Source organism: Camelus bactrianus, chromosome 16, assembly GCF_048773025.1.
Source record: "Camelus bactrianus isolate YW-2024 breed Bactrian camel chromosome 16, ASM4877302v1, whole genome shotgun sequence".
Taxonomy (NCBI): domain Eukaryota; kingdom Metazoa; phylum Chordata; class Mammalia; order Artiodactyla; family Camelidae; genus Camelus; species Camelus bactrianus.
The window spans coordinates 7983082-8010954 of NC_133554.1; the positions used below are offsets into that span (position 1 = coordinate 7983082).

The 27873-nt window shown below is 54.7% G+C and overlaps 1 protein-coding gene across 12 annotated transcripts; it reads left to right on the top strand.

Annotated features, from left to right (window-relative positions):
- The first annotated feature begins 1065 nt into the window (after positions 1-1065).
- On the top strand, positions 1066-26915 carry DLG4 (discs large MAGUK scaffold protein 4). 12 transcript variants are annotated; one of them, XM_074342318.1, is made up of 21 exons: positions 1066-1139; positions 1411-1451; positions 10025-10189; positions 13586-13639; positions 13775-13834; positions 14028-14152; positions 14251-14420; positions 14523-14659; positions 14798-14942; positions 17729-18024; positions 18135-18237; positions 18380-18494; positions 20140-20316; positions 20562-20598; positions 20690-20717; positions 20849-20896; positions 20975-21076; positions 21452-21624; positions 22574-22683; positions 23205-23296; positions 23492-26915. In XM_074342318.1, exons 5-21 carry the CDS (start codon positions 13805-13807, stop codon positions 23596-23598), a joined length of 1995 nt encoding a protein of 664 aa, XP_074198419.1. In that variant the 5' UTR covers positions 1066-1139; positions 1411-1451; positions 10025-10189; positions 13586-13639; positions 13775-13804; the 3' UTR covers positions 23599-26915. The 12 variants fall into 12 exon arrangements, 10 of the variants coding, with proteins under 10 accessions (XP_074198419.1, XP_074198421.1, XP_074198420.1 ...); XM_074342320.1 differs by having other exon boundaries at positions 10025-10090; positions 13784-13834; XM_074342319.1 differs by having other exon boundaries at positions 1067-1139; positions 10025-10090.
- The last annotated feature ends 958 nt before the right edge of the window (positions 26916-27873 follow it).

A 27873-nucleotide genomic window follows, 5' to 3' on the forward strand; every position in this document is an offset into this window, starting at 1 on the left:
GTGGAATTAGAAGGGGGAGGGGGGAAGAGAGAAGTGTAAGATAGATGCCAGAGACAGAGGCATGGAAAGAGGACTCTTTGGGATCCCTCCTCAAATCCATCTCCACCAAAAAAAAAAAAAAAGGGAGGGAAATTGTGGGGTGCAGGACTCAAGTTGGGTGTGAGTGCCCCAGGCATATTCTCCTGAGACCTAGGAGGTATCACTGACTCTGGAAACAGCTAAATTTTCGCAGTAGGAAGGACCCCCAGGTTTGCTGTCTCATCCTCAGGGCCTCTGAGGCCTTCCTAAACATCTCTCTCTCTGCCCTCTGTTCCTTCCTGAGACCAGGTTGTCAGGCTATACCTCTGGGCAGATGGATTCTTCCCAAGCCTGAAGAGAACTGTAGCAATTCTCATGTCCCAGCCCCTTCAACACACACACACACACACACACACACACACACACACACACACACACACACACACACACACACACACACACTGGGTCAAGTAGTCCCAGGTAATTCATGCTCCTTTTTGCCATTCCCACTGGGGACAGGCCCAGGAAGAGAGACTTACAGCTACCGTTCCTTTTGAGCTGCAGGAGCACTTTGGGGGTGACCCTCTTCTCCAGACCTCAGGAAAGTGTAGTGGTCACACCTGGCCTTGGGGAGAGGAGCCAGGGTATGAGGAGGAAGGTGGAGGTGGTGGTGGTGCCTGGGGACCTGGGCAAGAATGGGACAGTGGGCGGGTCCGAGACTGCCTACTTTACCTGACAGCTAGAGCTGGGTGGGGAGAAGCCAGCTCAGCTCCTACCCTGGTGGATTAAGGAGATTAAAGTGAGAGAAGACAGAGATGTCGGAGAGACCAAGAGGTGAAACACAGGGGTCCTCATGAAGGAAAGCCTAGGGGTGGGGAGGGGGCTGGGACCCAGGGATCCTTCTCCTTGGACCTTTCTAGGGAGTCTGGGGTGAGAGGGCAAAGGCTGGGGAAAAGAAAGGAGTTAGTTGATCCCTTCTGTCTCTTCATTGTCCCAATTCTCCCTCACTTGCATTTCACCAGCTCCCCGTTCAGCTCTCTGGCTCCTGGCCCCCCCATTATTGCGATGGGCACCCCCTCTCCTCACGGTGCTGCACAGCGACCTCTTCCAGGCCTTGCTGGGTGAGTAGCGCCAGTTTTCTGAGGGGCAGCAGTGGAAAGGGCTGGCCTGTGCCTTCGAGGGCAATTACTGAGTTACTGAACTTGGGGGCTGGTTGGGAGCCTGCAGATCATTTGGTACAAGCAGGAACCCCTGGCAGGGGTCCTACATCAGCATCTACCTGCCTTGGCTGGAAGAGTTCTCCCTTACCAGACAGGCCGAGGAGAGGTGATGGCAGGGGTGGCCAGGAGGCAGAGGGAGGGAGACGGTAACTCAGTTCTCTTCCTGGGACAGACATCCTGGACTATTATGAGGCCTCCATCTCAGAGAGTCAGGTAAGGGGGTGAGGGTGGGGCCTGACTTCCTGAGGGAATAGGCAGGGCCGGAGGGGTGAGCTAAGTACTGCTAATATTAACCTGCGACTTGGGAGCCCTGGGGACACCGTCCTGAGGCAGGGGCACAGAGAATGGTCTCCAGCCCGACCTTCTCCCTTTGGTTTCCCCTTCTTCTTTTGCCTGCCCCAATTTCAGGCAGTCACTTTTTAGGCCTCCTCCTGTGGTTCCTGAGGGGAGAACTAGGCCCCCAGGGATTCCCTCCTGCCAGCCCCCCCCTCCCTCGCTACCCCCTACCATGGCCTCTCTCTAGTATCTCAACCACCCTGGGTGCTCCTGGCCCATCTGTGGGTGCTTCCTCACTAAGAAATGAACTCCCTCCTCGCTGCCTCCGCTGTCATGGCTGATGGCTCCATGTTAGCCTTCAGGCCTTTTGGCTTCTGCCTCCATCTCCTTTCCCATTATCCGGGTTCCTGCCAGCGCGGAAGGAGTTAACTCTGCCAAGGCACCCCCCCCATTCTCGCTCCTGGCTCCCTCCCTCCCTCCCCCTGCTTCCTCTCTCCTCCTCTCTCCCCTTCCCTCCTCGGCTCCACGGCTCCCTCGGCCGCTGCCACCTCCAACCCCCCCACCCCACTCCCCCGCCACGGCCCCTAGCCCCTGGCCGTTAGGCAAGACCCCCCTCCACCCCGGGGCTCCCCCAAATCCAGTTCCCCTCCCCCACCTCAGCTCATGCCCCAGCCCCCGAACTCCGGGGCTGCCAGCCCCCGGTGCCCCCGCCCCTCCTGAGAATCGGGGTGTGCGCCCCCAGCCCCCTCCCCTCCATTGGGGACCCCCCTTTAGGGCCCCCTTCCCCTCCTTCCCACGCTCCCCTCCCCTTCCCTTCTCCAACCCCTTCTTTCCCCTCTCACCCCTCCCCCCATCCTGGCCCCCCCTGCAAAAGTGGGGTGCGGAGGGGGGAGGGGTGAGAACCCACGGAGGGGAGGAACGAAACTCCGATGAAGTCAGAGCCCCTTACCCGCCGCCGCGGCCAGGCCCCCCAACATGGACTGTCTCTGTATAGTGACAACCAAGGTAAGCATGATGGGGGGGCCTCTAAACTGGGGGGAAGGATATGAGTTTGTGGGGAGGGGTTAGTCAGGCCTAACCTGCGGCTGGGGGCCCTGGAGTGAGAGCATCAGAAGCTGTATTTGGGGTTCATCATTTAGTTTGGGGGGTTCACATCTGAGAAAATGCTGGGTTTGGCCACAGGTGCCCCCTGGAGTGATCCTTTTGTACCTGTAGAGAAATGGAAAATTTGGGGGTATCCTGTGACTAGGGGGGTCTGGTGGATTTGGAGGTTCACCAATGAGGTCTGAGGGAGACTTATTTAAGGAGAAGCCTGGCTCACATGGGAGTCCTGCTTGGTGTAATGTTAGAAGGTGGACTATGTGGTAGGGGGTTCCTCTTCCCTGTTGGGGGACAAGCTAGCTTCCAGGTGCCTTGTTCAATTTCAGGGGGCTCCTGGCTTGGGGGTAGAAGGTTACTGGTTGTGAGTGCCTGACTGGTCTAGGGGTGTCAGGCCTTCAGGCTATAGAACAAGCGTCTCGTGGTCAATGCATTTTGGGGGGTGCTCTCTCAATTTGAGGGAACTGTTAATTTAGGGTTCAGTCATATGGATGGAGATAGTTGGGAGTCAGAGGGCTGGGGCCTGATATAGGATCACCTGAGGGAATGGACCAGGTGAGGTTAGGATTTGGGGTACTCCCTTGGGAGGTAGAAGGTTGCAGCAGCTGAGGTTGCCAGCTCCTGAGAAGGAGGAGGAGAGGTTTTGCGAGAGAAGGGATATGAGGAGGGGGACCAGGAACGTGGTGCAAAATTTGGGGGTGGCCCAGGCAGGTTCCCAACATCCCCATCTCCTCCCACACTGTATCTGCCCCTCGTTGAGAAAGAGGGAGAAGAGCGGATGGAGGGGAATGTTCCTGTTACCCCTGATACTTGGGATCAAGGTAGGGGAGGACACCTGGATTTAAGGTTACTGGGGTGCAGAGGAGTAGGAGGAGGGCCGGGCTGGCAGCAGTGAAGATCTGGACGAGGGTGGCCCTGTGGTTGGAGCCTGGCAAGTGCAGGAGCTCTTGGATGGGGAGTGCTAGCCAGCTCCTGGTGGGATGCAGAATACCTAGGTCTTGGCTTTGAGACTCTGGGACTGGAGAGCTGGATGCCTGGTGTGTGGAGGGAGGCTTGGGCGGGTGGCAGGCAGCTGGGGGTTGGGGGGTGGGACAGGAAGTGGGGGCCGGGGAGGCGGGGTCTGGGTGAGTCACAGGCTGGGGAGGGGGTTATATTTAGTGTGAACTGCAGCTTCTTAGGGGAGGGAGTTGAGGACACACATGTTCCCTGCCACTAACTCACACATGTGTGTACACATGCGTCTACACATGCGTCGTGCATGTGTGAGCGCGGATGGAAGAGATAGGGGGCTGAGGACCTTTAGGTCTGAGCCCCCACCGCCTCTCCAGGGCTACTTGCTTATTCCTCATTCTGTAGGCTTTGGGCTTTCTTCCATAGGGCTTCTTCCTCCCATCCCCTGTAGTTTCAATGGATTTTTGTGCCTCAGTTTCTCTGGCCTGCTCTTCTTTAATGTGTCTGAGCCTCAGTTCCTCCTGTCTCCTGCCCTTAGCCTGCCCCTTAGCCTTAGGCTCCCTGGTTGTGGTCCCTTATGTTCAGGTGAACACAGAAATCCAGTTGGAATGTGTGGGCTCTCCTTCCAACACGTGAACACACATATGCAAGCGAGGGTGAGGGGGCTTGCCTGCACTGGCAGCTATTCTGGGAGGAGGGTGGTTTATTCATCTTCCTTCAAGAACCCTACTTCTTTGATGGAGCCCAGAGTTGGGCATACCCGAAATTAGGAGCCTTGTGCAGAGAGGATCATGCATTTTGGGGTTTTACAGAGGCGTGGAGACCCGGGCTTGTCACATTCCATGGCCTGAGAACTTGTCAGTCTCGGGATGGCGGGGACTCCAAGTCCCATAAGGCCTTGAGGCACAAGCTCCCTCAATGTTAGAGGGTTGCTGCCCATGGGGCTGTTGGGAATTGTGGTTCATCTCTATCCAGGGCAGCGGAGGGTTAGCCTAGGAGGAGCCAGCAGGGGGCACATGGCACTTGTCCCCCCAAAATGCTGGGTGGGGTAGAGGGTGCTCATGCTTTGCGGTCGTTGAGCTTCCCAGCTCCGTCTGAGTCCTCCATCTTTCATTGCCTATATTTAGACTTCTGCCGCAGTAATTTAAGGAACAATTATTGAATGCCTACCATATGCCAGGCCCTGTGCTTTGTGCTAACTCTGTCCTTATAGCTATCACTTAGGTTTACTCCGTGCCTATCTCTCTGCCGGTGTCTCTCTGTCTCGAGTGTCTCTTTCTCCCACTCCGCCCCCGTCCCTCCCCCTTCTCCCCGCGCTGCTGCCGCCGTTGCCATGGTAACCGGCGACGACCGAAGTTGCGTGGCGGACTTGAGGGCCGGGCGAGGGTGGTGGAGGGCGGAGCAGAATAAGTGGGGGAGGGAGGAAAGTGGGGAAAGACTGGAGGTTTTTGGCCGGAGTCCCGGAGGCGAAGCGGTTAAACCCTCCGGGTGGTCCTTATTGGGCAAAGCTAAGATGCCGAGGGCGGGGCAGTGTGGCCAACGGCCTCATTCATTGGCCAACAGGGGCGTGGCGGAGGGACAGTGTGGGCGAGGCTGGGGGAGCAATGGGCGGGAAGCGGACGGAGGCGTGGCCTCCTGGAGGCAGGTGGGCGGGGCCTGGCTTACTCTATCAAGGGAGGCGGGCAGCAACGCCTTGGAAAGGGGCGGGGCCTTAGAGCTGGGTAACCGGCCCGAAATGAGGGCGGGGCTGACCCGCAGAGGCGTGGCGTTGTCCCATGTGCAGAAACGAGACGGGGTTTGAGGGGCTTGCTGTCTGAGAAACTGCAGGGCACAGGGGTCTTTGGAAAGGAGAATCCGGGGGTTGGGCGATCTGACGTCTCAATTTTCCAAAGATGGAGCCCTGTTCAGATTTCATCAGAGCACAACCTCCTACCTCAGCTCTGTGTTCCAGGGAGACGGTTGCTAGGCGACAGCAAAGTCCTTGCTGCGTTGCCAGGCAACAGGGAAACGGAAAATGGAGGGAAAAAGGAAATGGGGGATGGGGGAGGGTCTTAGTGGGCCATAGCGCCCACTGGTGGAGAACTGGGGCCTGTGCGTTTTCTATTCTAGAAGGAATTTCGAGTCCAGCCCCTTCCGCACTGGCTCTCTCTGAGGATCCAAGCATTCTATCCAGATATGAAACTAGGGCATTGGGGTGGCATTCTGGGGGCGCATCTAACAGATTCTGATCAACGGGAAGAGAGGGGGCATGGGTGAGGTTCTAGGGAAGTCTGTCCTCTCTACCACATGTGGGCATTTTAGAGAAGCCAGAGAAACAGATTTTAGGAGACTGCTCACTGGGCTTTCAGAGTTGGAAAGGTGGGCGTTCAATGGAGAATATTTACAAGAGATGCTTTCAGGTTCAGTCTGGGACAAAATGGAAGCCTCCTGTGAAGAGATCTGAGGCAGTCATTTAGGGGTATTCTGGGAGATTTGTGGGTCACTGCAAATTACAGGCCAGATCTTATTTTGGTGACTAATTTTTGAGACTTAGGTATCGGGGAGATAGATACATTTGAGAGTAATCTTCCAACAAAGTGGAAATTTAGACTCATGGTGGGGATGTTGAAATGAAATGTAGGAAAGGCAGCCAGAAAAGGAAGTAATGGATGCATTTAAAGGGTAAAGAAATGGAATAGGAAAATATCTCTTAATTTAAGGTTTGGTAATAAATTGAAAAGGTCGCGATTTAATTTGGAAGGCCATCTTTAAGATACATTAAGTAGTCCCTAAAATGCAGTCTGGTGGTATTGGGAAGTGATATATTACAAAGTCATTAGGTTCAAGGATTTGGACAGAGGACCCCAAACGAATTTGAAGACTGCTTATTTGGATGTTTAGATTAGACCAAGGGTAAGAGTTGCATTAATTTCAAGGTCTCTTTTGGTAGATTGGGGGATGGATATAATTTTAAAAGGGATGATTTAAAGGGTAGATTAATTTGAAGGCACAACAGGATCTATGGTCCTTAAACTCTTAGGGCATTGTCTGGCTATCAGGTGGGGCTTTGCTGCTGGTTAGAATGGGAGATGTCTTGGCATCTGAGGGGACGTGTCCATATTAACAATCTTTGGGGAGGTAAGGGGGAGGGGCTTGAGGGAGGCTTGTGGGGACCCTTGGGGGTCCTTCTGAATTGAGGGAGACCTGCTGCTTCCTTGCCTGCACCCCGAGAGTCCAGTGAGATTTTGGAATAGTTAGGGGCCTATGTTTTTTTATAGTTGGAAGATTAGGTAGAATAAGGGGTCCCTGAGAACCAGAACGGTAAATTGGTAAATTTTAGGAGTGTCTATTTGTAGAGGGGTCGGAATAAGAGTATACTGTGGAAGGTGAAGTCCACAGAGAAACAGCTAGACAGGGAAGTTGATGGCTAAGAGGGTCTCCCCTCACCCCCTCTCTCCCATCGTGACGCTCACCCGCACTGCGCAGGCGCCGTCCCCCCCCCCCCCCCCCGCTCCGGCCGCAGCCTCCAGTCGCCGCTGCCGCTGCAGCCCCCGCCCCTCTGCCCCTCCCCCTCCCCAACCCCGCGACCCTTGCTCTCCCACCCACCCCCTCCCCTCAGCCCCCCTCCCCTTCTCCATGTCGGCTCGGAACAGATTCGCCTCCATGTGTCTCTGCGTGGTACGTGCCGCGGTACGGGCTCCGGCCCCGCTCCCCTCTTCCCAGACCCCTCAAATCTCAGGGTGCAAGCTTAAAGCCCTGTCGCTCTTCCTTCTGCTTGGCGCGGGGTCTCTGGGTTGCAGTGTCTCGGGGACAGGCTCAATGGGTCGCTCCTCTTGTGATCATCCACTTTCACTCACACCCCTCTATTCTGGGGTACAAGCCTCAGTTCCAGGTCATTCTGGCAACTGGGGCTCTGGTGAGGAGAGGGCCAAGGGGGAAGGAACAACAGCGACCCTCAGGCCTTTGACTTGTCCTATGTCTTAATATATTGGGGGTTCAGACTTGGTCCCAATAGCATCCGGGCTGTCGATGGCCAGGGCCCTGAGTCCCAGTAGGGTAAAAGAGGGGATCCTCCTTTTCTGCCAGTTGTCCTGTAATCTGGGGCTGAGAGGTGCTGACCCTGACCCCCACCTCCCAGTCTGCAGTTTCTGAATGACTCTCTCCCACCCTTACCCCTCCAGAGGTTCTTCCTTAGTACATTTACTTAGAAAATTTCCAGGGACTGAATATAGGCCCTAACCTCCTTCAACCACATTCTGGGAACTTTGGTACCCTGTTCTGGTTCCCCATTTCCCTCACATTGTCTCCCAATCAGGACAAGCCGGGTTCCTCAGTCCTAGACAACCCCCTCCCCCCCATGGGGGTGGGGCAGGAGCAGTGTCTGCAGTCTCACTGTGATATAAATTTCCCTTCATTACCTCTGTAGAATAAACAATGAACTGTCCTTTCCCACGCTTCCATTTTCTTTATGTGCACCCTGACATTTCTTCATCAGATTCAGGAATTTTCTCTGTGAGGTAGGGTGAAGGTGGAGAGGCATTGGGTTCAAACTCTCCCCTAGAGTCCAAAACTCAAAGCTGCAACCCTTGGCTCTGCCTCAGTTATCACTTGGGGAGTTGGGGGCCTTGCGAAGTCAGAATGGAGAGCTGCATCTTCTCCTCCCTGGACCTCCCAGTTCTGGGGCCCTGGCCTTCAGCTTTTGTCCTGTCCAAGCGGAAGACCTTTTCAGGGTGTGGATTGAACAGCCTCTTTCAGTTCATCAAATTCTGTTATCCAAGATGGCCCTGCTTTGAGGAGGATTATTTAGTTTAGACTTCCCCTAACTTCCCATCTTCTCCACTCTTCGTGCTCATGGTATTGGAATCTGGAGCTTGAGAATCTCTCTCCAAGTCCATCTGCAAGGGCAGAAAATAGTGTATCTGGATGAGCCCCTCTTTTCTCTCTTTCAGGCTCTTCAAATGTATCAAGTTGCCCCTGGATCCCCGTTGTCTCTATGTCCTGGGTTTGACAGTCTTCGTGTACCATTTTCCTCTCCCCATTCTCTTCCTGCCTCTTTAGTCACAGCCAAAGTTGAGTTACATGTTCAGCCTTGGTTCCTCTTCCTCAGAATTTTCAGAATCATACTCTGGTTTCAGGCATTGACCTTGATAAGCTTCCTCCAGTTTGATCTTGTAACTGTTGTCCTCCTAATGTTGAGGTGCTCTCAGCCTCCCAGATACTTCTTGAGAGGGAATCCTAACTTCTCTTTTTACCTGTGTGTATTGGGGAGTGTGTTCTGTCTTCTCCAGTCTCCCTGGAGGGGAACCCTGTGTATGGTGGCCTCCCCATCCTCCATTGGTTGGGCCTGGAGTCGAGGACGGTCTGCTTCTGTGGGGGCAGAGGCCGAGTTGGGAGGACCCAGGCAGGGCTGCTGCCCTTCACTGCTGTCTCCAGTTGCCCTTTTCCTCTCTCTCTGGTTCCCAGTTAATCTCATTTACTGGTGTCCCGATTAAGCTAGCCCTTGAGGAGGCCCTTGAGATGGCAGGTGGTTAGTGAGGAAGGGAGTCAGGGCTCATGTTGGGTCTTTCACTCCAAAAGGCCGGAGAGAGACCAGGAATTCACTCTGAGGCTCTACCCTCTTCTGCAATGGTTGAACCTGGAAGCTGCTACCCATCCTGCCCCCCTTCTGAGCCCTACTGCCTCTGGTCCTCCCCCTTCCACCCCGTCCTCCTTCTAGTATATCCGATTAGCTGACTGGGCTGTGGGTATTTAGAGAGGTGGGGTAGACTCCTGGGGTCCCTTTGCTGATTACTTGGGAGCCAGCAAAACCATTGGAGGTAGAGCTGGATGGGTTTAGCTTTGTCCTGCCTAGGGGGGTGATGCCAAGTACCAGCTAGTGGAAGGACTTGACTGCGGTCTCTGCCTGGGGCACCCAAGGTGCTGGAGGGCCATTCACTCCTCGGGTAGAGGCTGCAGTAGGGGGACTGTGGCAGTGAGGGTGGAATGAGGTGGGATAGACTGCAGAGAGGGAGCAGCGACTGGATGGAGGAGGGAGGTTACAACCTGGGGAGTGGGATTAGGGAAGGAGGAAGTGCGATGAATCGATTGAGGGAAGCAAAGAAGCTGGGGATGGGTGTAGAGACGGTGGGGTGCACGTGTCCGAGGGGCTGGAGTCCTGGGATGGACGTGAAGGAACGGACGTTAGAGGAGGGAGTGTGCTGGGTAGAAGGCTGGGGTCCTAGGCTGGGAGGAGGAGGAGTTGGGGCATGGGGCTGGGATTTGGGAAGAGGGGAGAGGTGCCGAGGCCCCGGCGGGAGAGGGGGCTGTGGGGAGGGTGGAGAGAGGGAACCAATGGGCTGGAGGACAGGGAGGGGGAGGAGCTGGTCAGGCCCCAGGGCCTTCCGCACTGCACTGGCGGGGGGAAGAGGAGGCGCGCCGGGGCGGGCAGCCTGGAGCCCGAGGCGCGGGGCTGGCCCCAGTGACGCCTCCATCCCCATCCCCAGAAATACCGCTACCAAGATGAAGACACGCCCCCTCTGGAGCACAGCCCGGCCCACCTCCCCAACCAGGTAAACGCCCCCGAGCTGGTGCACGTGGCGGAGAGGAACTTGTCCCACCTCGAGGCCGTCCAAGGGGTCGTGGGCCACGCCCACTTCTCCCCCGTCAAGGTAGGAGACTCAGGCGGCCCCCTCCCCAGTGCGGCCCTCGGAGCCTCGGAGCTACAACCACCCCCAAGGGCCGGTAGGGCGAGAGCCGTAGGTGGGGGGAGGCTGGGACTGGGGGTTGGGGTTCTGGCTCCTGGGGCTGGCGGGGGAGGGGGCCTTAGGGGCGCTGAAAAAACCTGGTTCCTACAGAGGAGAAAGAGGCCAGGCAAGTGGGAGTGGGTGTGGAGCTTGCAGCCAGGGTGCGTGTATGTGCGCGCGTGTGTGTCTGTGCCCGTGTGTGTTGAGATGTGTGCATCCCCCAGGATGCTCCCCGCGCCCAGGCCCTCTTCATTCCTTCACACCCCCACCTCCGTTTCCATTTTCTGTGTCCAGAGCTCTGTTCAGAGCTCCCGCTGCCCTCATTTGCTCTTGTCCCTTCGCCACCTCCTCCCCCCACTTCCGGCCTGTGGGCCTGGCTCTCCAGCCCTTTCCATCTGTCTGGCATGAGACTTCTAGTTGCAGGGCCTTTTTGCCTCCGTCCCCGGCCCCAGCCTTCGCTCCCCTCCTGTGTTCCCTCCCCTCCCTGCTGGCTGGCTGGCTGGCTGGCTGGTTCTTGATGCCGTCTCTCTCTTCCTCCCACGCACTCTCCTTCTCCCTCTTCCCGATACCCAGCTCAGGCCCTCCACGGCCTGATCACTCCTCTTCCTCGGTCAGCCATCTCCCCGTCTCCCAGTTACCCCCTTCCCCAGTCACCATGTCTCTCCTTTCCTCCCGTCCTCCCCTCTCTCCTCCTTTTTGGCTCTCACCTCCACCCAGATCCCTTTCTGCCCTTCCTGTGTCCCCATCCCCGTGATTATTTACCACCACCTGTTTCCCCTTCTTTTCTGCGTTCACAGTACGTTTTCCCTTCTCCAGTCCTGGGGAGGCCTTGTTTCTGACACCTTCCATTCTCCAGGCCACTTCCCATTGTCTTCCCCCTCAGTCTCCTCTTCTGGAGGCACAGGCTAGAGGCATAGAATGTACCAGGCTAGCTGTGAGATTCAGGGGAGCACTTTGGGGTCAGAGGTGAGATTCCGGGATCTTGTGGGGTGCCCTGGGAAGCAGGAGGTTGTTGATATTTCACTAAGAAGATGGGGAGGAGGTTTCTGAGCTGGTGGATGAAGAGGCAGAGAGCGGGCAGCAGGAGGTTCCGGGGTGAGGAAGTGGCAGGAGAGGAGTTGGAGAGGGAGAGAGGACTGTTCTCTGGCATGTAGCAAAATGGAGGAATGACAGAGAGGAGGTCCTGGGGCAGGAGTCACACAGGGATGAGACCGGGAAATCAGGGCAGCAGGTTGAGCTGATTGAGAGGAAGGAAAGGAAGGCCCCAGAGATGGGGTGATGATGCAGAGTATTCCCGTGAAACTCTGGGGGCCCATAAAGAGTGAAGGAAAGAAGACTAGAAATACTTTTTTTTTCAGAGATGGGGATATTAAGTCCCTGGGGAAGGGAAAGAGGAGAGGAAGTGACAGTACAGAGCTAGGGAGATTTGGAATCTGAGCTCAGGAAGCGGAGGGAAGTGGAAGGAGAGAGTGCTGGAGGCCACAAACGTGGGAAGGAGGTCTTACAACAAGGTCTGGGGAGTTGGGGTAGACAGGAGAAGCCTCAGTTTTCAGAGGAGATGGGGAGTGGGTTGAGAATGAAGGATTGTGATTCGGGCGTAGAATCTTGAGGGTTTGAGAATGAGGCGAGGGAGAGTGGTGCTGATCTTTCTGGGGAATCAGAAATGAGGATGGAGGATAAGAGCAGGAGACTGGTAAAGGATGGGGCCAGATGGGAGGATAGGGACAGGGAAGTGGATGGAGAATGGAGGCTGGGGTTGGATGATGGAAACTGAAGGGTGGGGCAAGGATGTAGATGGAGGATATTGGATGGGGGAGAGAGAGGGAGGGGATGCAGATGAACGTGGCTGCCAGTGAAAGATGGGGGCTGAGAACTAAGGTTCTAGAATAAGGATGCGGAGGGGGATTGAGGACAGGGTATGGGGTGGATGGACATGTGGATGAAATTTTGGCAGTCGGTGGCTTCAGTTAGGCAACAACATTTGCTGAGATTTGAAGGATTGGAGGATGGTGACAATAGATTTATGGGTATGAAATCTATTATAGAGCTTGAAAATGTGTAGTATTGAGAAATAGCAGTAGGAGAGAGGAGTCTGGGGAATCTGTGATGAGTGCCTCGCGCTTGGTAGGCTCCAAATAAATATTTGTTTAAGGAGGAGATAGATTGGAGACCCCGGAAGGAGGCTTTTGGCGGCCTTCTCCCATTGCCATGGAAACATGGCTTCGGTTGCCCTGGCAATTGGGGAAGCCCCTAGGACCGGCCTAAAGCTGGCCCCGCCCTGGAGTCTAGAGACCCTGCGGTGTCGAAGCGACTGACGTCAGGGACCTGGGCACGCCCCACCTTAACCCTTTCCCGAATGAAGTGGGGTTGAGGGGAGAGTAGATGAGAGAATAGGACCCGGATGTCTTTAACCACTCCCCTTTCCTGACGTCCTTTGCATTGCGTAGATTGAGGGGCTTAGGGGAGGGAGGAAGGGACGTTATTCAGGATGCTCTGCGTCCACAAACCTCTTCAGCCTGGACTTCTCGGCCTGGCTAACGGGGGGCGGGGCCTAGGGCAGGAGAGGCGGGACTAGAGGATCCCTACTGCCCTCGGGAGTCTGGTCGTCTCTAGGCCACGCCCCATCTCCTCCTCCCGTTGTCCTGACGACAGGGCCTCCGGGAGGTGGGTCTCCCTAGGCCTTGGCTGGGCTTAGATACCGTTGCTAGGCAACAGGGTCCCTGGAGGAAGGAGTGGATTGAATTGGTGGGTGGGCGAGAGGGAGGGTGAGGCCTGCATCTGGGGGAACCCCAGATTCCTGGGGCCCAGGGTTTAGGGTAAATGTGTGTGAAAGTGAGGGGCAGATCTGAGGGAGGGTTATAAAGGTATCTGGGTGTATGTGGGTGGATAGGGACAGGGATGGGGGCTGGAAGGAGGGGCAGAAAAGGCAGGACCCAGTGGACACAAGCCCTGCGGTGTATGTGTGTAGCACATAAGGCATGTAACACTCTGTGGTGTTACATCCGGTGAGAAACTTCCCCTCTTCCAGTTGCCCCCCCCCCCCTTTACCATCTGCTGCTCCCCCATCTGGCTGTCTCTCCCTTCCTGCTTCTCAGACACCTCCTTCCACATGCAGGGGGCCTGGGCTGGGCAGAGTTGGGTACAGCACGTGTGCATGTGTGTGTAACGTGGATGGAGGCTGGGTCCTTCAGGGAGTCACGGGGAGCAGCACGGGCTGGGTTAAGAGGCTGCAAGGGTAGCCAGGCTGCTGGGCCTCTTGGGTGCGGGCTCCCTCTTGAGCCAAGGCTCAGGCAGCTTTTCATCTTCTTTTTCCCTTCATAGGCCAATTCCCCCCCTGTGATTGTCAACACAGACACCCTAGAAGCCCCGGGATATGTGAGTTGTTTAGATTTTGGGGCCATTGCAGCAGGGAGAGGGGAGAGGGGAGGGCCTGGGTCCCAGCAGCAAGGTAGGGCCAGGTTCTCAGGTAGGAAGTCTGTCTCACTGTCCTTGTGTTTCTGGCCCGTGCTGGAGTTGCAGGTGAACGGAACGGAGGGGGAAATGGAATACGAGGAGATCACATTGGAAAGGGTGAGCAGGCTCCTCCCTCTGAGGTCCCCCCTCTTGCTCCCTGTCTGTGCTTCTCTCTGTGCCCATGTTTTCTAGGTGATCAACCTCTTAACCCTGTCCTTTCCTCTTCTGGTCATAGCTCCCTGACCCAGTCCCCTCCCTGCTCACCTTGTCCCAAGTGGGCAGCTGACCCTCTTCCCCTCCTTCTGCCCAGGGTAACTCAGGTCTGGGCTTCAGCATCGCAGGTGGCACTGACAACCCACACATCGGTGACGACCCATCCATTTTCATCACCAAGATCATTCCCGGCGGGGCTGCGGCCCAGGATGGCCGCCTCAGGTGGGGAGAGGAGACAGAGGGCAGGATTCTGATTCCCTTGAAAGGGAGGGCCAGGGCAGCAGGAAGCTTCGGGCTCAGGCCCACCTTGCTGCCCTCAGGGTCAACGATAGCATCTTGTTTGTAAACGAAGTGGACGTTCGGGAGGTGACGCACTCAGCTGCAGTGGAGGCCCTCAAAGAGGCAGGCTCCATTGTCCGCCTCTACGTCATGCGCCGGAAGCCCCCGGCTGAGAAGCTCATGGAGATCAAGCTCATCAAGGGGCCTAAAGGTAGTAACTCATCATTTCTCCACCCCCAGCCCCACTGTCCCTGGCCCCAAGGCCTGCCCCCCAGGTGCTTGGGTGCCCACCTCTGCCCTCCCCTTCACCTAGGTCTTGGCTTCAGCATCGCAGGAGGTGTCGGGAACCAGCACATCCCCGGAGATAATAGCATCTATGTAACCAAGATTATTGAAGGGGGTGCCGCCCACAAGGATGGGAGGTTGCAGATTGGAGACAAGATCCTGGCGGTGAGGACCCCTGTCACTTTTCTAGCCTACACTTGGGTCTTGCCTACAGGCCCAGGCTTCCTTATCAGCTCACCCCTGGGTGCATCTGTCTGGAGGCTGTTTCTGGTTCTGTCTGAGCTCTGCTTCCCTTGACCCCAGGTCAACAGTGTGGGGCTGGAGGACGTCATGCATGAGGATGCCGTGGCAGCCCTGAAGAACACGTATGATGTTGTCTACCTAAAGGTGGCCAAGCCCAGCAATGCCTACCTGAGTGACAGCTATGCTCCCCCAGACATCACAACCTGTGAGAGCCCTCCAAACCCCAGAGTTCCCCGTGACCCATCCCAGTTACCCCAATGATGTCTCTGGTCACCGTCTCTTCAAATCCTTCCCATGAACTAGCCACCACCTCTGTCACTTCCTGTGGTTGGAGAATAGATGAGAAATCGGTCCCCATCGAAGAACTAGAAAAGATTGTCAGTAGTCTTTCCCCTAGAAGGCACAAGGCCCAGATGGTTTTATGGTTAATTTCACCAAATCCTCAAAGAACAGATAGTTCTTACGCTGTTTCTGAGTATAGGAAAAGATAAATAATTTCACATTTTGTTTTATAAGGGCAGTTCAGATGGTCACAAAAATAATATAAAAGAAGGAATGTATAGGACAATTTTGCTTCTGAACACAGATGTAAAAGTTTATAATAAATAGTTGCAAAACAAAGAGCAGCATATTAAGGGATTAACATTGTCACAAAGTATGGTTTGTTTCAGAAAGTTGAATGTGGTTCCATATTATGAAACCTCTTAACATGATTCACTGGGAGAAAATGGGAGAAAAACAGTAAGTTCATTTCAGATAGATGTGGGGAAGGCATTTGATGAAATTCAACATCTATTTTCGGATGAAAATACTATACTAGGAACAGAGGACTTTTTCCTTAACATGACTGAAGAATAGTGACCAGAAATCACATCGTAATGATAAAATCCTGGCAGTGTGTCCATTAAGTTAGGAACTGGGCAAGAACGCCTCTTACTGCTGCTAAGACTCTACATTGCTTTAGAGCAGGGCTTCTCGATGTTGGTACTATTGACATTTTTGCACTCAGTAATTTTTTGTTGTGGGGAGTTGTTCTGTGCATCGTGGGATGCTTAATAACAGCCCTGGCCTCTACGTATCAGATGACAGTGGTACCCCTCCCCACCCATCAGAACAACGAAAAATGTCTCTTTAGACGTTGCCAAATATTCCCTGGGAGGCAAAATTACACTGTTTGAGAATCACTGCTTTAGAGATTTCTAAAGTGTAACAAGAGAAAAAGAACAAATGGATGTTACATTTGAAAAGGGAAAAACAAATGTATCCTTATTTGTAAATTGTACTCTTATACATCTAGATTAAAATCTAAGTGAATTAACTGAAGAACTTAGAAATAATATGGAGGGTTAAGAATGTGGCCACGTGTAGGATAAATAACAAGAATTAGTAACTTCCCAGCTATAAGATAATGTACTGGGTAAAAAGATCCCTTTTGCCATGGAAAAAAAGCTCTGTATAATGCTTAGAAAAATGATCTGGATAAAAAGTGAGATTTATTTGAAGAAAATGATGCAACTCTACTGAAGGACATAACAGAAGACTGGGAGAATTAGAGAGTCACACCATGTTTCTGGATGCAAAAACATAATATGCTAAACATCTCAACCCTTTCCAAGTTAATCTATACATTTTATGCAACCCTAATCAGAATTTTAATGTCCCCCCGCCCCCAACCCCGGGAACTTGGCAAGTTGATTCTAAAGTTCAACTGGAAAAATACATTTGGGAGAATAGCTAAGAAATTTTTGGAAAAGAGTAACAAGATGTGACTGCTCCATCCAAATATGAAATCATACTGTAAAACCCTATTAAAATCCCATGATCTTGTTTCTAAACAACATAACCTACCAAAGAGAACCTTGGTTCTTTGGAGAAAAGGCCAATTCTAAATCTTGAGCAAGAAATGTTAAAGGTGAGCTTGTAACATCTTAGGAAGCAGGGAAGATACTCAAGACCACTAGGGTCATGTCAAAGACACAGGAGCCAAATTGAAGCTGACCATTCAATCAAAATTCATTAAATATGTTAAAATCTATTCAAAATAATTGGGTACCTTTGGAGGATGCTAGGGAGCCCATTCATTCTGAAAACTGGCAAATAAAGGGAAAGGGTCAAGCATTTACATTCCCTTCCTGTACAAACTGCACCTCAGGGTAACCAAATGGTTGATATGGGAATGTTCTTTTTTATAGACAAATTCCCACTAATAAATGTTCCTTCCTTTAAAAAAAAGTAGAATATCGCTCTTTTGCTGTCCCCAATGAAATATCAGTACTGGGCAGGGATCATCAATGGCTGCTAAAACTCTTAGGTGACAGGCTAATGGGGAGCTTTATTGTGGATGGAGCAAACTGACAATACCTGAATCTACAGATATGTCTTACCTGCAGCCTGATGTTATCACATCCTGTCGGGGTGCAGCAGAAAGCATGCAGCACCTCTGAAGGGTTCTTGCCAAAAAAATTGAACTTGGGTCTAGGCAAGTCTCTAGTCCGATTGACCAGCTTACAGGAGATGCAGGGCAGAGGTGCAGGTTAACCCCCCAGGGCCGGGGATGCAAGCAGTGATTTAGCTGTTAGAATTTCCCTAATAGAATAAGGGAGATTCTATTAGACAAATGACCTAGTTTTTTCCCACAAATGAATGGCCAAGAGGGAGAAAGAAAAAAAGAGAGGAATTTTATAGATGAAGAGATTTGAGAGATGCTACAACCAAAGGAAAACCCCCAAAGCCTAGTATTCATGTTCCCCTTGACTTCATGACCCCTGGCATCTCTAGGTCATGAAACCTTCAGGTCTGCCCCTAGGAGAACCAACCCTACTGTCACCTGTGAAGTCCTGCCCCCTGACATTGCTGTGACCCAGTGTCCCCTGTACCACCCCAGCCTCATTTCTCTGGCACAGTCACATTCCCTCAGGAGGAGGTGGGAAGATGGGTGCTGTCTCCCTCGGCGCGTTTCTGTCTCATCCTTTCGCCCACGTCTTCCCCCAGCTTATTCCCAGCACCTGGACAACGAGATCAGTCACAGCAGCTACCTGGGCACCGACTACCCCACAGCCATGACCCCCACCTCTCCTCGGCGCTACTCTCCAGTGGCCAAGGACCTGCTGGGGGAGGAAGACATTCCCCGAGAACCGAGGCGGATTGTCATCCACCGGGGCTCCACGGGCCTGGGCTTCAACATCGTGGGCGGCGAGGATGGTGAAGGCATCTTCATCTCCTTCATCCTGGCTGGGGGCCCTGCAGACCTCAGCGGGGAGCTGCGGAAGGGGGACCAGATCCTCTCGGTGAGGGGAGGCGGGCTCTGCCCGCACCACGCCCTCCCCTCAGGGCAGAGCCCAGATGGGCAGGGGCCTGGTCCCATCTCCAGCAACCCAGCCTCTCCTGCCCTCTCTAGGTCAATGGCGTTGACCTCCGCAATGCCAGCCACGAGCAGGCTGCCATCGCCCTGAAGAATGCGGGTCAGACAGTCACGATCATCGCTCAGTACAAACCGGAAGGTACTAGGCCTGAAGCTCCCCGCTCTTGGGGGTTGAGATGGTCCTCAGAACTCTGTCTCCTGGGCTCAAGTCTCCAGCGGGGCCCAGGGAGCATGACAGCAGAATGGAGCCAGAGCCCAGGATCCTTCTTGTCCCTCCTCAGAGTACAGCCGATTCGAGGCCAAGATCCACGACCTTCGGGAGCAGCTCATGAACAGCAGCCTGGGCTCAGGGACTGCCTCCCTGCGGAGCAACCCCAAAAGGGGTTTCTACATCAGGTCGGATGCTTCCTGTGCTGGGCTCCTCTTCGTTCTGTGCCCCCTTGCCCCCCAGCCAGCTCTTCCCTTGCATCCTGCCGCCCCCCAACCTCCCCCCACCCCCGCAGGCTCACACTCGGCTGGTGTTCATGGGCTCAGCTGCACAGGTTAGCATTTTGAAATACTCCATAGTACATGGAAGACAGCCTCCGTCTGGAGTAGCCCTACTGCCTCCTAGCCCCTGCTCACCCTGGCACTTCCCCCTCAGACCCCTAGCTGCCCCACAATCTGCTAACTCAAAGGTTAATGCCTGGCAGAGCAGGGAGCCCTCGGCTTTTGGAATATTGCCCCAACCTGCACAGCCCTGTGGGATAATGTGGTCCAGGGGAGGGACCACAGCTCTCTGGAGTCTGTCCCCCTTCTCTCCGGCAGTGTTTTGCTACCTTCTTAGGGCTCCTTGTCCCACTGGCTCCTCTGTCTCGCCCTCCCCAGGTGTAGATGCCGTGTCTTAATGTTCCTTCCCTTCTCTCCCTCCGGGCCCCCGTCCACTCACACGGCCTCACCTGCTGCTCACTCTGCAGATGTCTCTCCGAGCTGTCAGCTCTGGCCTGACCTCTTCCCGGAGGTCCAGACCTGCAGTTCTGGCCATCTGCTTTCTAGACACGTCCCTTGGGATGTCCCATAGGCATCTCACCTGCAACACGTCCCAGACTGAGCTCACTTCTTGTGCACCTGTGCTCTCTGTCCTGCTGAATTAGTGTTCTCTCTCCTGAGATGGCACCACTGTCCACCCAGATGCCTGGCTCAAACTCGGGCCTCACCTGGCCCCTCCTTCCCTGCGGGGTCCAGCTGGTTCCCAGGGCTGTTCAGTTCTGACTCCAGAGGACACCGGACAGTCTGGAGTCTCTTCCTGTCTTTCTCGCTCCAGTACTCCGCTCGGCATCTCTGCCACCTCAGCGGTCATTCCTTCCCTTGTCCTGACCTCAGAGGTTGGGACTTAATGCCAGGAATTTCATATTGATGAGGATAACCAGAGTTTGCAAAGAGTGATCTGTTTTTTTCCTTATGAGTTTTTTTAAATTAACTTATAGTAAATTTACAGTTTTGTGTCAGTTTCTGGTGTACAGCACAGTGATTTAGTTGTAAGTATACATATATATATTCCTTTCCATGATCTTTTTCATTATAGGCCATTAAAAGGCATTGAATATTGTTCCCTGTAGGACCTTGTTGTTTTATCTGTTTTATATACAGTGGTTAGTACCTGCAAACCTCAAACTCCCAGTTTATGCCTCCCCACCTTCTTCCCTTCCCCCTTACGAGTCTGAGTCCAGGTTGCGCCTGTGACTGTGACATGCTTACGAATTGCGCCTGCTTTTTCGGAAGGGTGCTCGTCTAGACCTTCCTCGAGAAATTGCACTGAATCCACATCCTGTCTTCTCCCTGACACAGCGTGGACGGAGTGACAGTTCATAGTTGTGGCAATTATGAGTTTTGGTAGAGCTCTGGGTCCCCACAAAGGTCTCGGGTTCAGAACCCACAGCTCCTGTAGGGGAGGCATCAGCTGCCATGCTTGTGGGTAGACCCCTGGACAGAACCGCCAGGCTGGGTCTCAGGGTGGCCGGAGTCCTCACCAGGCTCTGACCCAAGGCCACCTGCCCTACAGGGCCCTGTTTGACTACGACAAGACCAAGGACTGCGGCTTCCTGAGCCAGGCCCTGAGCTTCCGCTTTGGGGATGTGCTGCATGTCATCGACGCCAGCGATGAGGAGTGGTGGCAGGCGCGGCGGGTCCACTCTGACAGCGAGACCGATGACATTGGCTTCATCCCCAGCAAACGGCGGTGAGCCTTCTTGCCACGGGTACCGAAGCTCCCAAGGTCCCCCGGGTGGGCAGCCGATAGGGAGGGCATGGGTCTGCCCCCTGACTTCTTGGGGGTCTGTCTGCTGGGCCTTCCTGGGTACCATGACTCCCATGAGCCTTTGGGGCAGACGTCTCATTAAGGAGCAGCTGGGAGATGGGATTAGCAGGGCCATCGGGCCGCTCACTGGGCATTTTCCTGCCGTCATCCTTCCATGTATCCCACAGGGTTGAGCGACGAGAGTGGTCAAGGTTAAAGGCCAAGGTAGGTAGAAGAGGCTGTGAGCTTGTGTGGAAGAGTGGGGGGCTTGTGGGGCTGGACTTGACCGACCACCTGGCCTGCTCTTTCTTCCTAGGATTGGGGCTCCAGCTCTGGATCACAGGGTATGTAGTGTCAATTTGGGAACACCTGGGGTGAGAGGGGCCTGAGCTTCTCTTGATGTCCTTAGGAAGATGGCTCAGGGCCCTGAGTCCCCTATCTCAGAGCCCCTCACAGACGCCCTGCCTCCCGCTAGGTCGAGAAGACTCGGTTCTGAGCTATGAGACAGTGACGCAGATGGAAGGTGAGCCCCACCCTGGCCCAGCCGAGCCCCTCCTGCTCCCCGGCTCTGCTGTCCCCTGAGCCCTCTCTCTCTCCTCAGTGCACTATGCTCGCCCCATCATTATCCTTGGGCCCACCAAGGACCGCGCCAACGATGATCTCCTCTCCGAGTTCCCCGACAAGTTTGGATCCTGTGTTCCCCGTGAGTGCCGGGGCCTTGGATGGAGAGTGCCCCATCTTTTGGGTCCCCCATGCCTATTTCTCACCTGTCCCTCCATTCCCTCCAAGGGGTCACAGGCAGAGCGCTTTCCGTCCCTGGGGCGCAGCCAGGCACGGAGGTTCTCTGAGAAGGGCGCTTCTCAGCCACCCTCGTGTTCCACCGTGACCATCCCAGGCCAGGGACTTGGAGGATCTGGAGGTGCTGGGAGAGGTGGCTCTGTCCTTCCTCAGTCTCAGTCTCCTCAGGAGCCCCCTTCCCCTGAAGGACCAGCTGGGCTCCCTGTGGGTTGTTGTAGGCAGGGTTTAAGCTAGAGTTTTGGTGATTAGATCTTTGGTGGGTGGGGTGACTTCCCGGCAGATACGACGCGGCCCAAGCGGGAGTATGAGATAGATGGCCGGGATTACCACTTTGTGTCGTCCCGGGAGAAGATGGAGAAGGACATTCAGGCCCACAAGTTCATTGAGGCCGGCCAGTACAATAGCCACCTGTATGGAACCAGCGTCCAGTCCGTGCGAGAGGTGGCTGAGCAGGTAGGAGCTGGCGGGCACCCCGTCCTTGTCCTCCCCGCCGCCCCCTACCCCCGGCCTTCCTCCAGCTCTCTCTAACTCTTTCTCTCTCTGTCTCTTTCCCTGCTGGGTCTCGACTCTGCTCCTCCACCTCCTTCTCCTCTTGGGCAACTCTGTCTGACTGCCTGCTCTCTTGTGCCCTGCTACCCTGCCTCCCCGCTCCCTCCCTCCCTCCCTCGGTTCCTGACCCCAAACTCCGTGCTGCCATCTGTCCCCTTTCCTCCCCCAACCTTCGCCTTGCCCCATTTCTCCTCTCTTCCCGTGGCCTTGCCGTTGGTGGCTTGACCTCCCTCACCTGGGTCTCTCCCTTCTGCCGGCTCTGGGTTGGCCCTCTCGCCTCTCCCCTTGCCTGTTCCTGGGGTCTCCACTCCCATCTCCCACTCCTCTGCCACCTCCATCTCCCTGCTGCCCCCACCCTGCCCTCTCCCTCCACGGCTCCTTTCTCCATCTGCCTCTCCTCCTGCCCATCTGTCTCTCCTTGTTCCTTCCATCTGTCTGTCCTCTGTCCGTCCTCCCCTCCCGCCTCCCTCTATCCTACTTCCTTTCTATTTCTTTGCTTTCTCGCCCCACCTGTCTGACTCCACCTCCACCTTGCCTTGCTCTGCCCCATCTTTTGGGTCCCCCATGCCTATTTCTCACCTGTCCCTCCATTCCGTCCAATCCTTCCCTCCTGTGCTGGCCCCTGCCTTCCTCTCCATCTACTCCTCTCCTTTTTTTCTCTGTCTTTCATGCTGTCCATACCCCTTCCTGCCTCGACTCTCTCTGCCCACGTGTCTGTCGACATCCATGTCACTTCCCTTTTGGCCAACCTCCCATTCGCCACCTTTGTCTGTTCTGTGTCCTGTCCTGGCGCCTCTGTCTGTCCTTTCCCGCCACCTGCTGGTCCCCCTCCGCCCACCCTGCCTGCCCCCAGGGGAAGCACTGCATCCTCGATGTCTCGGCCAATGCCGTGCGGCGGCTGCAGGCGGCCCACCTGCACCCTATCGCCATCTTCATCCGCCCCCGCTCCCTGGAGAATGTGCTGTGAGTATCGTCCCAGGGGGCCTCCCCTCTGCTCCCCCACACTGTGGCCCTGGGCCTCAGAAGGCCTCCGTTGAACTCTCCCCTCAGAACCCTGGACAGCGCCTCCAGCAGCCCCTGAGGGGATCTGCTTGAGAGAGCGAACCTGTAGTAGACAGGGACTCCCAGGCCTCTTCCCTCCTCTCCTGCCCTGGGCTAGGAAGGACTACAACCCCCAGCACCCCCTGGGGCACACACCTGCTGGGGCAGGCCAGGGCCGAGTGCTGTCTGGAGTTAGAGTCTGAATCCCTGCGTGGGGCTGCCAGCTGGAAGGATGAGGCTCTGGAGAGGTCCTTGGAGCGGCCACACCCAACTGGGGTGGGTCGTAGGGAGGGGGACCATCTGTGGCCCCAGAGGATATGGGAAACTGCATTTTTTTTGTGCTCCAAATAAGAAACTACTGCTTGCACCTTAACGTCCCTGGATGGAGGAGATAAGGCTGGTGGGGCCCACCCTCAGGTCTGTGTCTCTCTCGCTCTCCACAGAGAGATTAATAAGCGGATCACAGAGGAGCAAGCCCGCAAAGCCTTCGACAGAGCCACCAAGCTGGAGCAGGAATTCACAGAGTGCTTCTCAGGTTAGGCTGTGGCGAGCCCGCTGCTAGTACTCGAGGCGCCTTGGGCTCAGACTCAGAAAAGGGGCCCCTGCTGGGTGGGCAGTTTAGAAAGAGGTGCCTGCCTTGGGCGGGTGCGGCATCACGGCTCAGGGCTTGGAGAACTAGAAACGGGTGCTCCTTCCTCTGGGCCTCACTCCCTGCTCCACCTACCCCCAGCCATCGTGGAGGGTGACAGCTTTGAGGAGATCTACCACAAGGTGAAGCGCGTCATCGAGGACCTCTCAGGCCCCTACATCTGGGTCCCAGCCCGAGAGAGACTCTGATTCCTGCCCTGGCTTGGCCTGGACTCACCCTGCCTCCATCGCCCGGGCCCTTGGTCTGGACTGAATCGCCCAAGCCCTTCGCACCCCCAGCCTCCCTCCCACCCCTTCTTATTTATTTCCTTTCTAACTGGATTCAGCCCACTGGAGGGGGGAGACTCCTCTGCATGTATCCCCATGCCCCAGAACTGGGCTCCTGAACCCCAGGAACCTGGGGTCTGGTGGGGAGCCGGGCTCCTTATCTGGAGCCCTCGCTCCTCAGAAGCCCTCGCTCCGCCCGCCCCCAATGCACACACAGACCCACCGGGGGCCACCTGCCCTCCCCCGTCTTCTCCCACAACATTCCAGGAGTCAGGGCCCCCCTCAAGGAGCACCCCGCTGCCGGGATGCAGGGCTACAGGCCTCCGCGCTCTCCTGAGGCAGGGTCTGGGGTCACCCCTGCCCCCAGCATAACTCCCTGTGTCCCTTGATTTCTCATTTATTTTTTTTCCTTTTTTTTTCTTCTCAAAGGTGGTTTTGGGGGGATATGTAGGGGGACTCCACTGTAGGCCCCCTGCCTTCCACATGCCCCCCACCTTTTTTCTTTGCCGGTTTGCATGAGTGGAAGGTCTAACTGTGGCTTTTTTTTTTTTCCTGGGTTTTTTTTTTGGGGGAATGGGGAGGGTTGGGTCTAGGGAGTGGGAATGTGGGAGGGAGGGGGGGGCAGGGATGGGGTCGGGTGTCCGGGAGCCAGGGGAAGACTGGACATGCTGCCGCCTTCTGCAATTTATTTATTTTTTCTTTTGAGAGAGTGAAAGGAAGAGACAGATACTTGAAACCTGGTGTGTGGCCTGGTTATTTGGGACCCGGGCAAGGAGGGAGACAGGGTGGGAGCATAGGAATAGATCTGGTAAAGTCAGATCCTTCTTTACCTGACCCCAGGCAGGATAGAGTGGCCCAAGAGGGGCCTTGGTGGGAACCTGCAAATCAAGGCTCCAGAGTTGGTGGTGAAGGATGGGCCTGGGCTAGCTGTGGGGCTGGTGCTTGGGCCAAGGTCACTGATAGACCCAGAAAGAGCACCTGCAAATGTAGCCCAGCCCTGATTACTCCCCTGGGCTGTCTCAGTCCTGTCAGGCAGTACAATGGTCTCTAAAGGAAAATAGAGGATAGTTTCTTTGTTCACATTCATGAAGTTGTGGACAGAGCTGGGCTCTGGCAATGACCTTTACAGAGGTTTGCTGATAAGAAATGCTTGGATTTCTTTATGTCTGCCCCATCTCTATAGGAAATATTTGAAACAGTTTTGCAAATAATAAGGGTAGGAAAATAGGACTCCATTTTCCAAAGATAAAAATTGGAGAAGCAGATGCAGTAGCTATGAGGGTAAATATGATTTCTGAGCTTCCTGGTAGTCAGGGGAAAAAGGGAAATGGCCCATTTTATGTATGTGGGTATGTACATACACATGTAAATAATATTATGTATTATTATGAAGGAGGAAAACTTCTGGTTCTTTTAGGGAGTCAGGTTTTTGTGGCCCTAAGTCCTACCTGAAGCTTCTCAGATGCTGCTCTGTGGAGTACAGGTTCTCAGCTTTCCTTCTGCTGCTGATCATGTGCTTGACAGGTTCCCCTCTTGCAGGCCTCGGCTGTAGCATCGATGAGCCGTGGCTGCCACCAGCTGGGGTTGGTCCCACTCCTTTCTCTCTCCGACTCAGGGCCCCCAGGGAGGAAGGCTGAGGTGCTGATCGGTTAAGTCCTGAACTGTGCAGAAGGGCAGTTTTTGTAGCCACCTCCTGACAGAAGTTGAGAGTTGGATGCAAAAGACTACCCCCTGCAGGGGCAGCGTTCCAGGGAGGGCATGGCTGCCCAGTCCTGACCTACTCCAAGGCTAGAGGCTGGGGTCCCCAGAGGTGGGCCCCTTAATCCAGTGGTCATCTCTGGATTGCCCTGTGGAGCCCAATCCTGGGGGTGGAGCCCAGGGACCTGCATTTCAGGAAACCTCCCTGGCAGTTCTGATGTCTTGCTGGGTGGAGAAGCACCACTTCCTAGGATGTTTTTCTGATATCCCTTCTTTTAGCTTGGTTCTGCCTACGTAGGAGCAAATGGTTTGAGGCTGTGCTCACGTTCTCTGCCATTGGCTGAAGGGAGAAAGCTGTGAGCCGAGGAAGGTGTGTGCAGGTAACGCGTCTGGAGCTAAGGGGTTAAGGAGAGTTCACCGAGAGGGGGTAAAATCCCCTGGTTCTGCATGCGTTATGTTTTAGATTACAAAAGTAATACATGTGACCTTACAAAGATTCAAATAAATATAGAAATACATATGGTTAAAAAAAGTTCCTTCCCCATTTCGTTCCACATACTCCTTACAGGGAAGCATGTTAGCAGTTTGGGATGTGGCCTTCCAAGTCTATAAAGAGCTCTTCCCTGGCCGTTTAAGGAGTCCGTGCATGCTTGAGTGGAGAGGCTCACTGGCTTCCCACACAGACTGGGGTTCAAAGCCTGACTCCTCTTCCCCACCTGCCTCTGTTTCTTTCAACCAGTGCTTATTTTGATCGTCCTTGGTGCCAAGCAGTGTGTGAAATGCTGGGAATGTAATGTCCCTGCGCTCAGGGAACTTGGGGTCCACCCAGTGGGGCAGCAGACGGTAGGAAGTAAAGGTATGCAGGTAATTTAAGATAATGATGCTGCGACTGAGAAAAGAAAGTGACCGCTGGATGTGAGTCCTTGCTAGGCTGGGCAGGGGAGCCTCTTCTTGGAGCAACATTTGAGCTGAGACCTGAGAAATGTGGAAGCTCGGGGTGGGGGAGTGTCCTAGGTAGAGAGGGAAGCAAAGTAGGAGGAAGTTTGTAACGCGGGTGGACAGAAGGTCACGGGAGTCGGGCAGGGTTGGGGGAGGGAGATGAACAGTTGAGTTGGTTCAGAGAAGTCAGCAAGGCCACAGGACCTTCTGTGGATGTTATAGATGCCGTGAAAAGGCCTGTTGGGCTGGAACTGGGGAGCAACCCCGGTGCCACAGTTGCTGATGGAGAAGGTACGCTAGGGGGCAGTAGAGAGCCAGGTAGGAGGTGGTTGTGAGGTTCAGGTGAGAGATGTGTTTCTGTTACTGGGCAAAGAGTTTAACTTCTCTGAGCCTCGGTTTCCCTAGCTGTTAAATGGGAATAATAGCTACCTGCCTGGCTGGATTCTTATGAGAAATAAAGGGGAAAATACACATAAAGCCTTTGACACACTGCTCAGTACTCGTTAGAAAGTGGTAGTCATGATTGCTTCTGGCCTCTCGATTGATCTTTTCTCCGTTGTTGGGGAAACTTGAGAGTTAAATAAAACTTGGAAACATTTGGAGTTTTATAGTTTTCTAAAATTTTCACCCTCTAAGTCAAAGTAGGAAAGAGGAGGTGCTGGGTCACAGGATCCCGGGTGTCCCAGCACTGAAAAGCTGGGTGTGCCTGGGTGGAGACCGTGGATCTGAGGAGGAGAGAGCCAGGATGGAGAAAGCCTACGGGAGATGGGGTGGGGGTGCTCTGGCCCCGCCCACTCCGCAGGCAAGTTCTTGCCGAGCCCCAGGGAGGGGATGTTGAAGCCCTTGGGTGAGTTTATGGTTCACATTTTGAACTTGTGCACAGTGGCCCCCTCCTTCCTGCTCAGAGCCCCCTCTTTTTTTTTTGCTGCCGCTTGTTCTGAGCCTTCCAGCCCGAGTGCATCTCCTTAACCTCTCCTGCCCCATCTCCACCCAAGCCCAAGCCAGCCGCTAGATCTAGGGAGCCATAAGTCACCCTCTTTGAAAGGTCAGCACTGAGCCTCCTCTTTGCCCCTCTGCTCATTTGTTCAGTCGCCTCTTCTCAAGGTCTGCTGTGTCTGTGGCTCTGCAGCCCGGACGGTGCCGAGAGGCATGAGGTGTAGTCCCAGTCCTCTGGGTCTGGGGCAGGAGGGGAGGCAGGCTTACTCCAAACATGAGGTTGAAAGTGCTCTGAGAGGTGTGGGCAAGGCCTGCGGGGACTCAGAACTCAGGTCTCCTCCATAGGAGGGGAGGGGACTGTCTTAACTCAGACAATGCCCCAAGGCCCTGATTCTGTCCTGGGGAAGTTGCTGACCACCCTCTGGGATTTGGGGAGAGACGTGCTCTGTTCTCCTGACCCAACCTTCCCCTTTTCCCGCCATGCAGAGGCCCTGGAGGTCTGACTGAGCTCCTGGCTGAGCTGTAAGTGATGAGGCTAGAAGTAGCTGGCATGCGCAGAGCACTTAGTGTGTGCCAGGCACTGTGCTAAGTGCTTTTCCCTCGTTAGCTCATTTAACCTTGACA

Excerpts from the sequence above, each read along its gene's own strand:
- DLG4 (XM_074342311.1), top strand. The coding sequence starts at position 2,490 with ATGGACTGTCTCTGTATAGTGACAACCAAG. Across the intron at positions 10,190-13,585 it reads CCCACTTCTCCCCCGTCAAG|GCCAATTCCCCCCCTGTGAT; the intron begins GTAGGAGACTCA and ends TTCCCTTCATAG. Across the intron at positions 20,317-20,561 it reads TTCATCCCCAGCAAACGGCG|GGTTGAGCGACGAGAGTGGT; the intron begins GTGAGCCTTCTT and ends TGTATCCCACAG.